The sequence below is a fragment of the Meles meles genome, chromosome 1 (genome assembly GCF_922984935.1).
Source record: "Meles meles chromosome 1, mMelMel3.1 paternal haplotype, whole genome shotgun sequence".
Taxonomy (NCBI): Eukaryota; Metazoa; Chordata; class Mammalia; order Carnivora; family Mustelidae; genus Meles; species Meles meles.
The window spans coordinates 212,646,171-212,659,564 of NC_060066.1; the positions used below are offsets into that span (position 1 = coordinate 212,646,171).

Below are 13,394 nucleotides of genomic sequence, written 5' to 3' on the forward strand. Positions count from 1 at the left end.
GTCTACATACACCTAGACGTGCATGCTCCCGCCTGTGTATAGATGTGTACAGACACGCGCACGTGTGTGCGCACGCAAGGGTCGCGAGAAAAAGAGACACTCTTCTCCACGGCACAACTAGCTGCCACAGAAAAGGCTTCTGTCTTCCACTCTGAGACCAAATCAGGCAGCAGAGAACTGGCCCAAAGGCTTTTTTCAAGAGGAAAAGGAGAGTGTCTGTGTAAGCACGGTCTTAATCACGACTCCAAATACAGCACTTTATAGGGATGTGCAGTCACGGGTTCAAAAGGAAGAGGAGTATGACAGGCCAATGGGTTACCCTGAATCAGTTTTTAAACTGTGCTATCTCCAGAATTTTAGGTTCATGCTGAATGTAAACTGGATGTTTTTTAGAAATATAAAATGGGTAAATTTTCCCACTATGCATTACAAAGATGGCAATTTTTATACTGGGGCAAGAATATTAGGAACTCAAACAGGCAGAATCTTAAACTCGTATTTTCCAAATTTCATTTTTTCCAGTTACAGTGTGATGGGAGAGTAATTCTGCTTTTCATACTGGAAAAGAACTGCTCACTTGGCCACACTGCACACTAGCTTGTGTTTTTTAATTAAAAGCTGCTTTTTAATGTTTTTGCAATAACTATAAATGATACAGTAATTAGACAAATCATTGGGCCAGTTTTTAAAAGTCTGTCTCGGTACTGAGACTATTAACAGTATCTTGAGTTAACAGTGAAAGTAAGGTATATCCTAGTTCCAACTGCATTTAAGCATTTAATCCGAATAGTTAAACTTTGACACTGCAACACGGAAGTGTCAACCAAAGACAGGAAAACATTTCATTATCATTATCTAGCAAAATATGCGTGTATGATATATGACTTCGCAAAATAGTTCTCTAACCTACTTCACAGTAAAAATAACTAGTGAAGCTCTTGAAACTGACAGATGATGTGGTTGGCTGACAGCTATAATTCTAGAGAATGAACCATCCTTTCCAGACAACCTTCAAATATTTTCCAAACAATTTTAAGAGGCATCGTACAATTTAACTAAAACTCTCTAAAATATGCAAAAATGCTTTCACTTAGTTTATTAGGCAAAAGGTAGAATTCTTATTTTCATGTTTTATTTCAAAAAACCAAACTCACATTACCAAATCCTTTATCTAAATCAAAAGAGATATATAGAATTCTCTCCTTCAAACACCCTTATTGACTCCTGTAAGGGAAATTTTAACTATATTAACTCTAACTGGAAATTATAATATCCATTTTATTTTGATTCATAATTAATAAAAATTAAACAATTTTGGTTCCATGAATAATTATGAACACTGTTATTCAATCAAGTCAATTATGATTAATCTCTCAACCTCTAGACCAAACTGTTCAAAATAAGTTGGTACAACACTGTATCCAACTGCTGAATCTTATTGGAAATATATTTGATCAACAACTTGGAATGGTAAAATTAAAAGGAAGCTCTACAATTTTTCTGTTCAGCTCTAATTATTATGTGCTTAGATTTAATTAGTAGGCTAGGAACTGATTCGGGAAAACATAAGCACATATTGTTATATTCAAGTCAGCACAGCGCTCACAGCAGCAAATACAGCCGTCACTAACCTAAGACCTTCAAATCACTATGCATCCAAAATAAATATTAATTAAGCAACAATGTGCTTAATTTATGCAACCAAGCATCAGTATGATAACTCTATAAAAGAAATTCTCCAAAATGAATTACTCAATTGTAATTATCCAAAAGACTTTTGAAGTTGAAAAAAAAAACAAAAAATAATAGTTTGGGTTTTGGGTTTTTTTTCCCATAGAAAACATAACTAGTTTTCGCTATTTAACAACCCCTTTCCCTCTTCTTAGGGTGTGTGATCATCCACTCTCACCCTGCCTTTTTTTAGGTGGCCCGGGTTTACCCGCTCACCCTGTCAATCACACACCACCCAATCTCTGGTCTGAGTTTAGGTCAACTTCTAATTCAGGTTCAATAAACTTTATCACTATTTCACTTTTTCAGTATTTAACAGGGGGCATTTACAATTTCAATTTAAAAATATGCAAGCAGGGCGCCTGGGTGGCTCAGTGGGTTAAGCCGCTGCCTTCAGCTCAGGTCATGATCTCAGGGTCCTGGGATCGAGTCCCGCATCGGGCTCTCTGCTCAGCAGCGAGCCTGCTTCCCTCTCTCTCTCTGCCTGCCTCTCTGTCTACTTGTGATCTCTCTTTGTCAAATAAATAAATAAAATCTTTAAAAATATGCAAGCAGAGGCAGATAAAGTGGGAGCACAGAAGTTATGCAATCGAAGGCTTCAATTTAGGTTCCGAGGCATCCTCTCCTGCTTCATTCCACTCAATTTCAATTTGAGCTGCACGTGATCAAGTAAATTTATTTTCTACTATTTATTAGGAAGTAAACATTTGCAGGACTCTACATCAGGCATCCAGAAAAGATTTTACATTGCATTCTCTCATTTAATTTTCACAATTACCCATCAGGGCATAATTACCCCCATTTTACAGATGAAGAACCTGAGGTTCAAATTCCCTTGCCCAGGAGCCGCAGCGAGTGACTCAAATGGGATTCAAATGTGACCTGTTGCTTTCCCCACAATACCACATGGCTCCTACTAGAAGTCACGGGAATTAGATACTAGAATTATAGAACTATTGTATTAGTAGCTAGCATTTGCAGAGTGCTTTGAATTTCCCATGTGATTAAACGCTTTGCCTTTTTGAACCCTCCCAGAAACTTTACAAAGGGAGTATTATTTTGCTACCCCCAGAAGGATTAAGTAACTCATCTAAGATCACACAGAAAGTTAAAGGCAGAACGCAGGTCCCCTGAGGCCCAGCCACAGGCTAGTTCCACTGCACTATCATGATGGAATCACTCTTACTGCCAAGCCCACCCCTTCCTGTAAGTCAAAAGCTTTTCGAATCCTACCTTCTAGAGGTGGCACGGTGTTGAGAACACAGTAGGTGCTAGTTCCGCAGAACACACTTTGGGAAACGCTCTAAGGAAACAGAAAATAAAATGTAAAACTAATCTTTGAAAAATATATACACTGGCTCTTCTGTGATATTCCTACCGAAGGTGCAAAACCTGAATCTAATCATGAAGAAACATCAGACAAATCCAAATTAAGGAACATTCCACAAAATGACCGGCCTGTAATCTTCAAGAGTGTCAAGGTCCTGAGAGTCAAAAAGGACTGAGAACTCCTCTGTATTAAAGGAGTCTGAGGAGACAACAGAGTGCGACCCAGGGTCCGACTGGACCTTTCTCTACAAAGGTCACAGTGGGGTCACCTGGCCAGCTGCAGGAGCAGGTGAGGATCAGGGGGTAGAAATGCCTCCGTGTTAGTCTCCTGACTTTGATCACTACGGTGGTTACAGAGAATGCCCTCACCTCTGGTTTGCAGGAAATACGTAAGCAAGCCTGTGAGGACATATACCCGCAACTTACGCACACAAGGTTCAGGGGCAAAGAGCTCTTCCCGCTACACCTGCAATTTTTCTGAAGGCTTCAGTGTTTCACAATATAGGTGTGTAGGAAAGAGATACGTGCTGGTGAACACATATCATGTGCAGAATTTTTTAATAAGGACCATATGTGCTGTAAATACAGGAAAGGTTTGCTAAGAACCAATGCCATATTCATTTTATAGTCTAGTCAGTTTCAACAACGTCGCTAACCATTTCCCAACAGTGCGCCCAACCCCCAGCTCATTCCAAAGGACTTAACAGGTGCCAACTAACAGTACGGCGGCGCAGTTAAGTCAGGAGGAAGTTGGAAGACCAGGTCTCTGCTCTCAGGCTGCTTCATGTAAATAAAATGAAACTTTGCATGTAAAAAACTACACAACAGTACCTTTTAAAAAAGGAAAACAATTTCCGTGAGTCTTGCCAGTCAATTATTTTGGTCCTAAAAATATCCTTCTTCAGGTGCAGTACTAAAAAAATTTTTAGATTATTCATCCTACATTACAAACCACATACGTGTAGACTTAGGAAACCAAGGACAGTTCAGAAGTTCAACAACCACCCTTCGCATTTTATATTTAAAACAGGAAAGGCTCAGTTCTCTCGCTAGCAATCCTGAGAAAAGTAAACTGACCCTCCACATGACCTCATCAGAAAGGGGCAGCACTGGCGCCTCTCCTGCCTCACAGGGTCGCGTGGAGGATCGCAGGGCATGATGTGCGCAAAGTGCCTGAAATTCAAAACCACAACACGAATACGAAGTGCCACTGTTTCCGTGCTTATAAGAAAAATCCTTACCAGTGTTAACATTTCCTAACAACTGAGGGTTGCCTGAATTTTTTGTGCCAAAGGGAGTACGAAATCTTGAAATCTGACTAAACTTGACCTCTACGAATTTTTTATTTTCCTCTCCTTACATCCATGATCAAGCGCTTCGCCACAGACTAGGTCTTTCTCCACAATGTGACTGCTAGCTATCAGGATAACCATCAGCTCTCTAATTATTTACTGTTTCTGGAAAATTCTTGTTCAAGGGCTTTTATGTCTGTTTGATTTAATCAACAGTGGTGCCTACTGACTAGCAACCTGTGGTAACACCTGAGCCTAAGAAGTCTCCCTATAAACTATGGACTAAGCTCAGAATTCACGAAGCCTTTGGAAAATCAACATTCATCTCTTCCCGTGACTGTGCGTGTGGAATTACAGGACATTATAAAGAGCGGCTGATGGAAAGCCGACAGCAGTCTGACTTCGAGTAACATCTGTAAGAGCCGCCAGCAACAGCCTTCTAACCACAGAATTCAACATCTCATCTTAATGTCCTTTTGGAATTGAAACTTGAAATTTTATGATGTTGAAAAGAATGTGCTACATTCAAGGCTTAACATTTTCTGGCTTCCTGTTACCCAAAACAGACAGTGTAAGTTTACCACTTAACAAGACATCTTAACAACGGTCTTAACGTCCAAAGATTTAGAAATGCCAACATACAGTGGGACACACTAATGAATGGCTTCATAAAAAAGGACTTTTACACTAAATTTCAAAGTTCGACAATAGGTAAATGAGCAGTAAAACATACCAAATAACAAATCAGAAGAATTAAATGCTAAAAAAGGAAAAAGTAACAGAAATATCACAATCAACCATGACTTCCCTTCAACACTGGCATAATAAAGTCTTAATTTAACCAGAAAAGAAACTCACTCACATAAACTGAGAGTGAAAGCAAGTCATTCTATCCTCAAAAACACCAGGTTCTCAGGGGGAAAAGGCTAAAACACAAGAAAACTTCTATGAGCAAAGGCTACCTTATATTGAAGACCCACAGGCCAAACTCTGGGATAGGCCTTTCATCCCAAGGACCCTCAGGTCGCTTTCCAAAACCTGTGCAACACAACACCAAGCCAGAGGTGGCTCTGGGACGGAGGGGCACCCATCTGAAGGTCTGCAGAGTGGAGCCTCTATCCCAGTCCCACTAACTGCTGAGGTCTGAAGCAAACAGCTGGCCTCTCTGCCCCCAAGACAACACTCTAAGTGCAAGTTCAAGGGCAGACAGATCTGGGTCCAAGACCATCCTCAGCTTCACGTCTTCATGCCGCCCTTTCTGGCTGACTCGTGAGGTCAACCGTCCTTCGGGAGCCTTCCAATGACAGGTCACCCTGCTGGTGCCATCTGAGCCGCCCGCAGTTCCCTCTGTGTCACAACTCCTTCTACCTGTCCTACAGATATTAAAGGGGCACCTAATGTGTGCCAGACACTGTCCTAGGAGCTGGGACCTAGCAGTGAACACGACAAAGGCGCTGCTCTCATGGTGTACCTGCCAGTGGGGGAAGTGAGTGGTAAGCAGGGTAAATGCTATGGATATACAATGGATGATGCATGATGACGAGCAGTCAGGTGGGGAAAACATCTCTGAGTGTATATCCATGCGCAGAGTGAAAGGCCTCCTTGACTGAAGCATCAAGAAAGCTGGCTTCTCTCATCAACCAGATGAGCAGCTCTCAGCTCGGCTGCGAGTCAGTCATCCAGGGAGATTTTCTGAATGCTGATGCCCAGGCTGCAAGCCTGACCAGCTAAGTCAGACTGTGTGCGGCTGGGACCCAGGCATCAGTAGTTTTGAAATGTTTCCAAGTGATCCCAAGATGTATCCGAAGATGGGAACCACTAAAATAAACAGCTGTGTGACTCTGGGCAACTCCCTACTTTAACCAGTTTCTTCAAGAGTAAAATGGGGGGCTGACCTTCAACAAAGACTCTCCAACTTTTATGTGCATGCGGGTCACCTGAGGACCTTATTAAAAACGCAGGTCTGATTCACAGGTCTGAGCGTGGCCCCGCACTGTGCCTCTTAAGAGGCCCTGCGTGATGCCCATGCCATGATTCAGGGTCATACCCTGTGTATCAGGAACTAGAAGTTTTTCTAAAAGATCAAGAATTCACTTAAAAAGATCCTTCCAGTTGTAACATTCCTCCATAATTCTAAGAATTCCTAACAGACTAAAAAAGCACATTTGTCTGTTAACGCAAACTATAATACAAAACTATACTAGAAAATTCAAGCAAAATAATTAAAAGAAACTACAGGGATGGTTACTCAATTAACAAAGTGTCCAGCATCTCTAGAACTGCCCAAGAGGGGAGAAACAGAAGCTCTATCAAATATATTCCCTGCCGTCAAAAAGTACTCTACCAAGTTGCCAGCAGACAGTACTAAAAAAGTGTAATGAAGAAACAATACATGATTTATTAAAGGCTAAAAGGAGCAGATGGTAGCAGTACAGAAACTCCATAACTATCTGTGTACCCAGCACACTCTTCGGGGGCATGGACGCCCTTCAGCAGCCCAGGTCAGGGGGTGACAGAGTTTTCGGATGCTGGAATAAATGAAACAAAATGCTACATAATAAGAAGTGATTACAGGCTTTTGAACAGAGAAGCTGCATGATGAAAACTGTATTTACAGTTCTCTGAAATAAGGACTCTGAATGTTTAAGTCTCCGTAGAGTCCCTTTAAAGCCAAGTGAGGCCCCACACAGCTCATTAAATCAAAGACGGAGAGAGGCCACACTGAACTGCAAGAACTTTTATCAGTTGGAAATGATACACTAAAAAACTTTTGCCACATATTTTATCATGACTTCAACTGACTCTTGAAATTCACTGGTCGTTTCATACAACATGACGTAGAAATAGTCAAAATTGAAGCGGAGTCCGAAATTCTTCGCACTTGACTACACTCACCAGTGTTGACTAGATTAGTCAGGGAGGCTACTCAGAGCAAACTGTATCATGGCTCAAATACCATTAATATTTACTTCTTGCCAGTGTGCAGTCCAAAACAGGGGTTCACGATCAGCAGAGGGCTCCCTTCCAAGCAGCAGCTCTGGGAGCCGGCACCCTCCTCAGGTCACCAGGCTCTTTTGCCTCAGCAGGGGCAGGCTGTACACAGGGCACACGCCATGCCTGGAGGGTTTTCCGGGCCAGGCCCAAAGTGGCACACTTCTCTGCTCTCACTCCATTGGCTAACATTTGGCCACAAGGCCACGCCTAATTGCAAGAGAGGCTGGGAAATGTGGTCTGGCTACATGCCCAGGAAGAGGAGACGGATTTCTTGATCAGCTAGCAGCCTCTTGCACAATGCCGTTTGCGTGGGGTTTTTTTAATTACGGAAGAAATCATTCCTTTCAGAAATGCCTTCTGTTAACCTACAACTCCACCTTTAATCCCTCGGGCTATTCAGCAGCTAAAACCAATCTACTAGTTTTTCTTGTCTGGTAAGTATTTTTCTAACATACTCAAAATAAGACTACCTCAAGGGCATCCTTAAAGGGATGTCTGGCTTTTGGTCCTGGTATCTCCAGTACTTAATACTTAATGTCTGGCACACAAAGGAAGCTCAAATGATGGTTGAATTCCCAGGCGAACGACATTCCCAGAAGCTCATGGAAAAGAGAAAGAGTGGCCCCATGTCTTACCATGGTGATGGTGGGATTTAGAATGGCCACCCTCTCTCCCACCCCTAATGCTGCCCTGAATTGCCATCCATCCTCTAGTCCCCTAACAATCAAGCGATAAGCCACTTCAGACCCTTCAGAACAAACTAAGGGTTAAAAATACTCAAGTGTTCACAGACACCAAGAGGGCTGACACTGAAACATTTCTGGCAAGAGCACAAGCCTGCCACAAGAAGGAGCACAAGGTCTGGCAAGGGCCTGCTCTGGAGACAGTCCAAAAAATCGGGCTAATGATCTCTGAGACTGTACCCCTAAACACAAGTGACTCTATCCTTTTTCTGAACCACAAAAGGTTAGTGGGGGGAAAAAGGAGATAGTGCAGGACAAAAATATTTTGTGCTCACATATTACCTCTTTTCAAGAAAATTAAAATACACCATAGGTGCTACTATAATAACCCTTACAACATTCCTGTGGGACAGAGACGAAGTTAAAGTACGTACTCAAGTTAAAAGGAAAGCCATCTGATAGGTGGCGGACTCCCTACTACCAGGGCCGGCTCAATAAAAAAGTGAAGCCCTAACCTCTAAGGTAATTGGGGCACAAACCATTTTAGGCTCTCAAATTGAGTTCAACACCTAGAATTGAGTTCAAAAGCAAACAACTAGCTAAAACAGACCACAAAACAGCTGAAGTTCTAAGAAGCTGGCCCAGGAACTAATAATACAATAAATCAAGCCTGATTTATGACCTGAGAAATCACATTAATTGATTCGCTATTACCAGAGATTCATGTAAAGCGTATTTAAAGTGATTTCAGAATGAAAAAAAAAATTATTCTTTCTAGATATGAATCACAGTATCATTAGAATTTTCATAAATTTAATTTGGCTAGGAAGCCAGTATACTCAATATTCTGAAAATAATCAAAGAGCACTTATTAAATGTCCACAGTTGTACAAACAGATTCTAATAGAACACACTCAGAAAAAACTACATAAAATTTAAAATTACACTGTTTTAGCAGCACTTATCATTACTAGAACTAATGATAACAATTTTTTTTAACTCCTCAAAGGCAGAGCACTATAAAATAGCAACAAAATCAGCCCAATAAACTAGGCATTTGATATTACGTACGAGAAACATAAAATCCTATTTTGGCCCCAGTAGGTAGCAGAGCAGACAGGATGCCTATTCTAGAAAAGGAGACACCACAGCATGGTTACAGACACTTGCCAAGGCCACTGGCTACAAAGGAGCAGAGCAGAAACTTGGAGCAGGTCTTCCCACGCGGTCCTGTGCTGTCTCCACAAGAACAAAGGCTTTCTCCCTAAGGACCCAGTAAGGCTTCTCCACGAGGAGATAGTGCAGAAGTTTGGGCAGAGAAAGTACACAAGACACACTGACAGAAAAGCTAAAGCGAACGCAGACACTGAAGGATACCCAAGCATATCGAGTACCTAAGCTGGCGTTCAGCATCCCAAAGACTACCGAGGAAATGCACTGCGGGACTTCATAGGCCTAGATGTTGACCCGGTGGCAAGATTTTTTACTGCACCCCCTTCCATGAACTACAGACCACCCATCACCCATCACCACTTGCTACTGCCCAAACACTAAAACCTCACCAAAACTAAAGGGGAGAACGACACTGTTTCTCATAACAGAGCAATGAGGCGTATGCCAAGAAAATGGCAGCCGCACTCCCCCGAATGGAACTCAGCTATGTGGGAACCTCACCTAATCTGCACACAGCCAGAGCTAGGAAGGAAGCCAAGACACACTCTGAGGCCAAAAGAGTTTTTTACAAAGTCCACGCACAAAAGCTCCTACACCTCATTGTGAGGAGAGTTCTCTGATCCGTATTCCTAGCTTGATTACTATTAAACTACTCACAGTTCTAATAAGCTTAATTATCAGGTTGCCAAGCCCTGAGAAGATCAGAAACAACAAATGAGAAGGGGAAAGGATACCTAGAAATTGACAGATCGTTAGAAGCAAAAGAGTGACAAGGGACAGCAAGGACAGATTTTTCACAAACAATAAAAACTGGATACAAGGGCTTGAAAGGTACAGCAGTTTGGGGTCATTTATCACAAAAGCAAACACTACTCTAAAGGCCCTAAAAATAGCACAGTATTAAATAAAGCCCAGTTCAATAACTTAGGTACAACATAACAAACCATGTTAACAAGTAAAATGTACATTAAAGTCCGCACATCCTACTGAACCTGGGGCTGGGAGAGAAGGCACAGTTTAATAGCTTTGTCTGCATTCCACTCTACATCCAATAAAACACCTCCATGTGAGTTACCTCGCTAACATCCTACGGCAAGCAAGGCAGATACCACCACTGACCAAGAATTTGCTGGTAAATTATTCAATTTTAGCAAGGCAGAAGGGTTTATCGGCAATTATAACTCGGTCTGTTAATCTGTCTAACCAATTAACTTCAAGGGATACTTCAAGAGGCACCTACCCACCTTGTCAAGGGATAGAGAGAGAACAGGGAAGGTCTCCTGAGAAATGTCACCAACAACTGTATCCGGACACTCACCTGGACCTCCACCTCCAAAACTTCCCATCCTGCCATCTGCATCCTAGAGGCCTCTTTCTGAAGAACAGTCCTATGCCTTCTAGTGCCATCGTCGCTTCGCACTGTGGTGGACAAACTCTATGGTGGACCCTCCATGACCCCATCTCTTGATGTTAACATTTAAAACTCACCCCTGTGTAACCCCTGCCCTTGAGTGTGCAGCTGAACTAGTGACCTCCTCCCGCCCCACAGGTCAGGGCACAGGTGACCGGATATCACTTCCATGCTCAGGCGATACAGACAGTGCCTTCTGTCTGGCTAGCAGACTCCCTCCCTTGCTGGCTCTGAGAAGCAAGCTGCCATGGCTGGAGAGGGCCGTGGGGTGGGGAATGGAGGCCCTCAGTGTAAGTGCCCACAGAGAAGGGAATCCTTCAAACCGTGTGGACTTGGAATTCTGAGTTTCCTCCCGCAGTCGAGCTTTCAGATGAGACCACAGCCCTGGCCAAACCCCTTGGCTGCAGGCTTGCGAGGCAGCAGACATAGCAGAGCCCTAACTCAGGGCTAAGTTCAGAGCCTGGAACTTAGGATCCATTGGATCATAGAATAAGGGTGCCCTGTTCTATGCCACTAAGTACGTGGCAACCATGATAGGAGCAACAGATAACGTGGACCTCTGTGGCCCACCAGGTCCCAGGGACCTCTCTTCTCAGCTTAGACTTCATCTCTCATGTCACTCTCATGTTCACCAACACTCCACATTTATCACCACAGCCTCTGAAGGGATTATCTGCCCCCCCACCTCCTTCTCATTCTTTCACCGCTACCAAACAGACAAAATCAGTAATTTTTGCTCAGTCGTCTTTCTGTCCACACTCTCTACAGCATCACAACCTGTAACCTCCATCCAAACCTCTGCATGTATGCTCTTCTTATTCTATTACCTCTGACCTTTCTCTCTCAGTGGCCACTGGTCCTCTCCCCTCTGGTAGCACATTTCTTTTCCTACATCCCTTCTTCTCCCATGACAATTTCACTCACGGCTATGTCTTCCAACTCTTTTGAACTGATTCATTCATTCTTTCAACCAAATGGCACTGCTCTTGGGCAAAGAGATGTAACAATGAGCAAGACAAAGCAGGTCTCTACTTTCACGGAGCTTATACACTCTACCAGAGGCTGTGCCAGCGTATCTCTAATTGCCACTCCAGGTCTACCACCTGCCCCGTGCCAAGGAGGCTACTCCATTACCAGGGCCCCCTTGCCCTCTGAGAGTTCAATAAAGAAGAAAAAAAACACAGTGACAAGAATGACTCCCTAATTTTGGACCCACATTTGAAATGTCATATTGTTTAGGTATTGCATCTAAAAGAAAACCGATACATTTGTATCCAGTCTCCCAAAACACATCCTCCTGGACTGCCCATCTTGGCTAGTGACCTTCCTTAACCTCAGCTGTGGAGGCTCAAAAGCTGGGAGTCACGTTCAACTATTCTCATCTTTTAAGGCCCACAAGACTCTGTCTCTCACAAACACAGATAGTTCAGTCACACTTGCTCTTTTCTGCTACGGACACTTTTCTTCTACGGACACTCTTGCCGGAAACTACTTTCTCCCAGTGCCAGACCTTCTTCTTCATTCATTCACTCATTCAACCAACAGACATCTACTAAGCCCATTCTATGTGCCAGGTACTGTAGTCTCTGCCTAAAGAAGACTAATGGAGGGAGAAACAGAAATAAAGGAGCAACTTCAATACAAACTAGAATGTGCTTAAACGAGAAAACCGCAGAGTGCTGTGGGTGCACACAGGAAGGGGACACAGTCCCATGTGAAAAGAGAGGGACGGTCAAAGGCGCTTCTTGGAGAAGTTTCCTGAAGCTGAAACCCAGAGCATGAGGAAAGTCGGCAGAGCAGAGCACATGTCTGAGTTTGTGTACGTGTGGGCTGGAGGAAGGTGCAGCTTCTCAGTCCAGGCAGTGGCAATGTCCAAGTACAAAAGAGAAAACATTATGCCCCCTCCAATCAGAATCTACAAAAACGTCACATGGCCGGAGAGTAGCGAGGAAGCTGGAGACATAAGGAAGCCTTTCTTAGCACCTTAAAGGAGAACTGACTTTATCCACTCAATCCCACTCTTCTGTGAAAGGGAAAAAACAGAAACAAAAACAAAACTCTCAAAGCCTCTCCCAGAGCAGACAAAATAAAAACCAGACTCTGCAGTCTGACTCGCCAACCCCCTACACCCTGACCCCTCCCTACTTTTCCAGGCTCATCTACCCACATACACACAGAATTCCAGCCACGCCTTGTACTCTCCTGGCTCTATGCCTTTTGTTTCACTCCCTCTGCTCAGAATTTCTCCTCCAACTACCATGTTTGCCTGTCAGTGATGCCAGGTCAAATTCTACCTCCTCCAAGAAGTCTTCCCAGGGGCACCTGGGTGGCTCAATGGGTTAAAGCCTCTGCCTTTGGCTCAGGTCATGATCCCAGAATCTTGGGATCGAGCCCCGCATGGGGCTCTCTGTTCAGCAGGGAGCCTACTTCCCTCCTCTCTCTCTGCCTGCCTCTCTGCCTACTTGTGATCTCTGTCTGTCAAATAAATAAAATCTTTAAAAAAAAATTTTTTTTTAATTTTTTTTAAAAGTCTTCCCAGCTCCCCCCAGTGCCTGATGACAGCATTCTTTATGACTTGCCTTGAATCGGTCACATCCATACCTGCTCCTCTGCAGACCAGAGGCTTATGGAGTATGTATGAACTGAAGTGAATCCCAATTCCAAAGACTAGGAAAAATGTTCAGGAAAATATTCACTTTACTAGTCCTGCATTCCTAAGTAATCAATGATGGAAAAATGACCCCCCCAAAATTATTATTTTTGGATTCTATAAATACAATC

At 43.2% G+C, this 13,394-nt stretch overlaps 1 protein-coding gene across 14 annotated transcripts in view; it reads right to left on the reverse strand.

The window, feature by feature from the left end:
* CAMTA1 (calmodulin binding transcription activator 1) overlaps positions 1 to 13,394 on the reverse strand; it is an 818,028-nt gene that overhangs the window by 787,062 nt on the left and 17,572 nt on the right. For 13 of the 14 annotated variants that reach the window (XR_006817665.1, XM_045998968.1, XM_045998958.1 and 10 more), the window contains exon 2: positions 2,965 to 3,034. The exons of the other annotated variant lie outside the window; for it this stretch is intronic. Coding sequence is in view for 12 of the 13 variants with exons in the window: in XM_045998968.1 (XP_045854924.1) it covers positions 2,965 to 3,034 (70 nt within the window). In the remaining variant the exon portion in view is untranslated. The remainder of the gene's footprint in view (positions 1 to 2,964; positions 3,035 to 13,394) is intronic. 14 annotated transcript variants of the gene reach the window in all.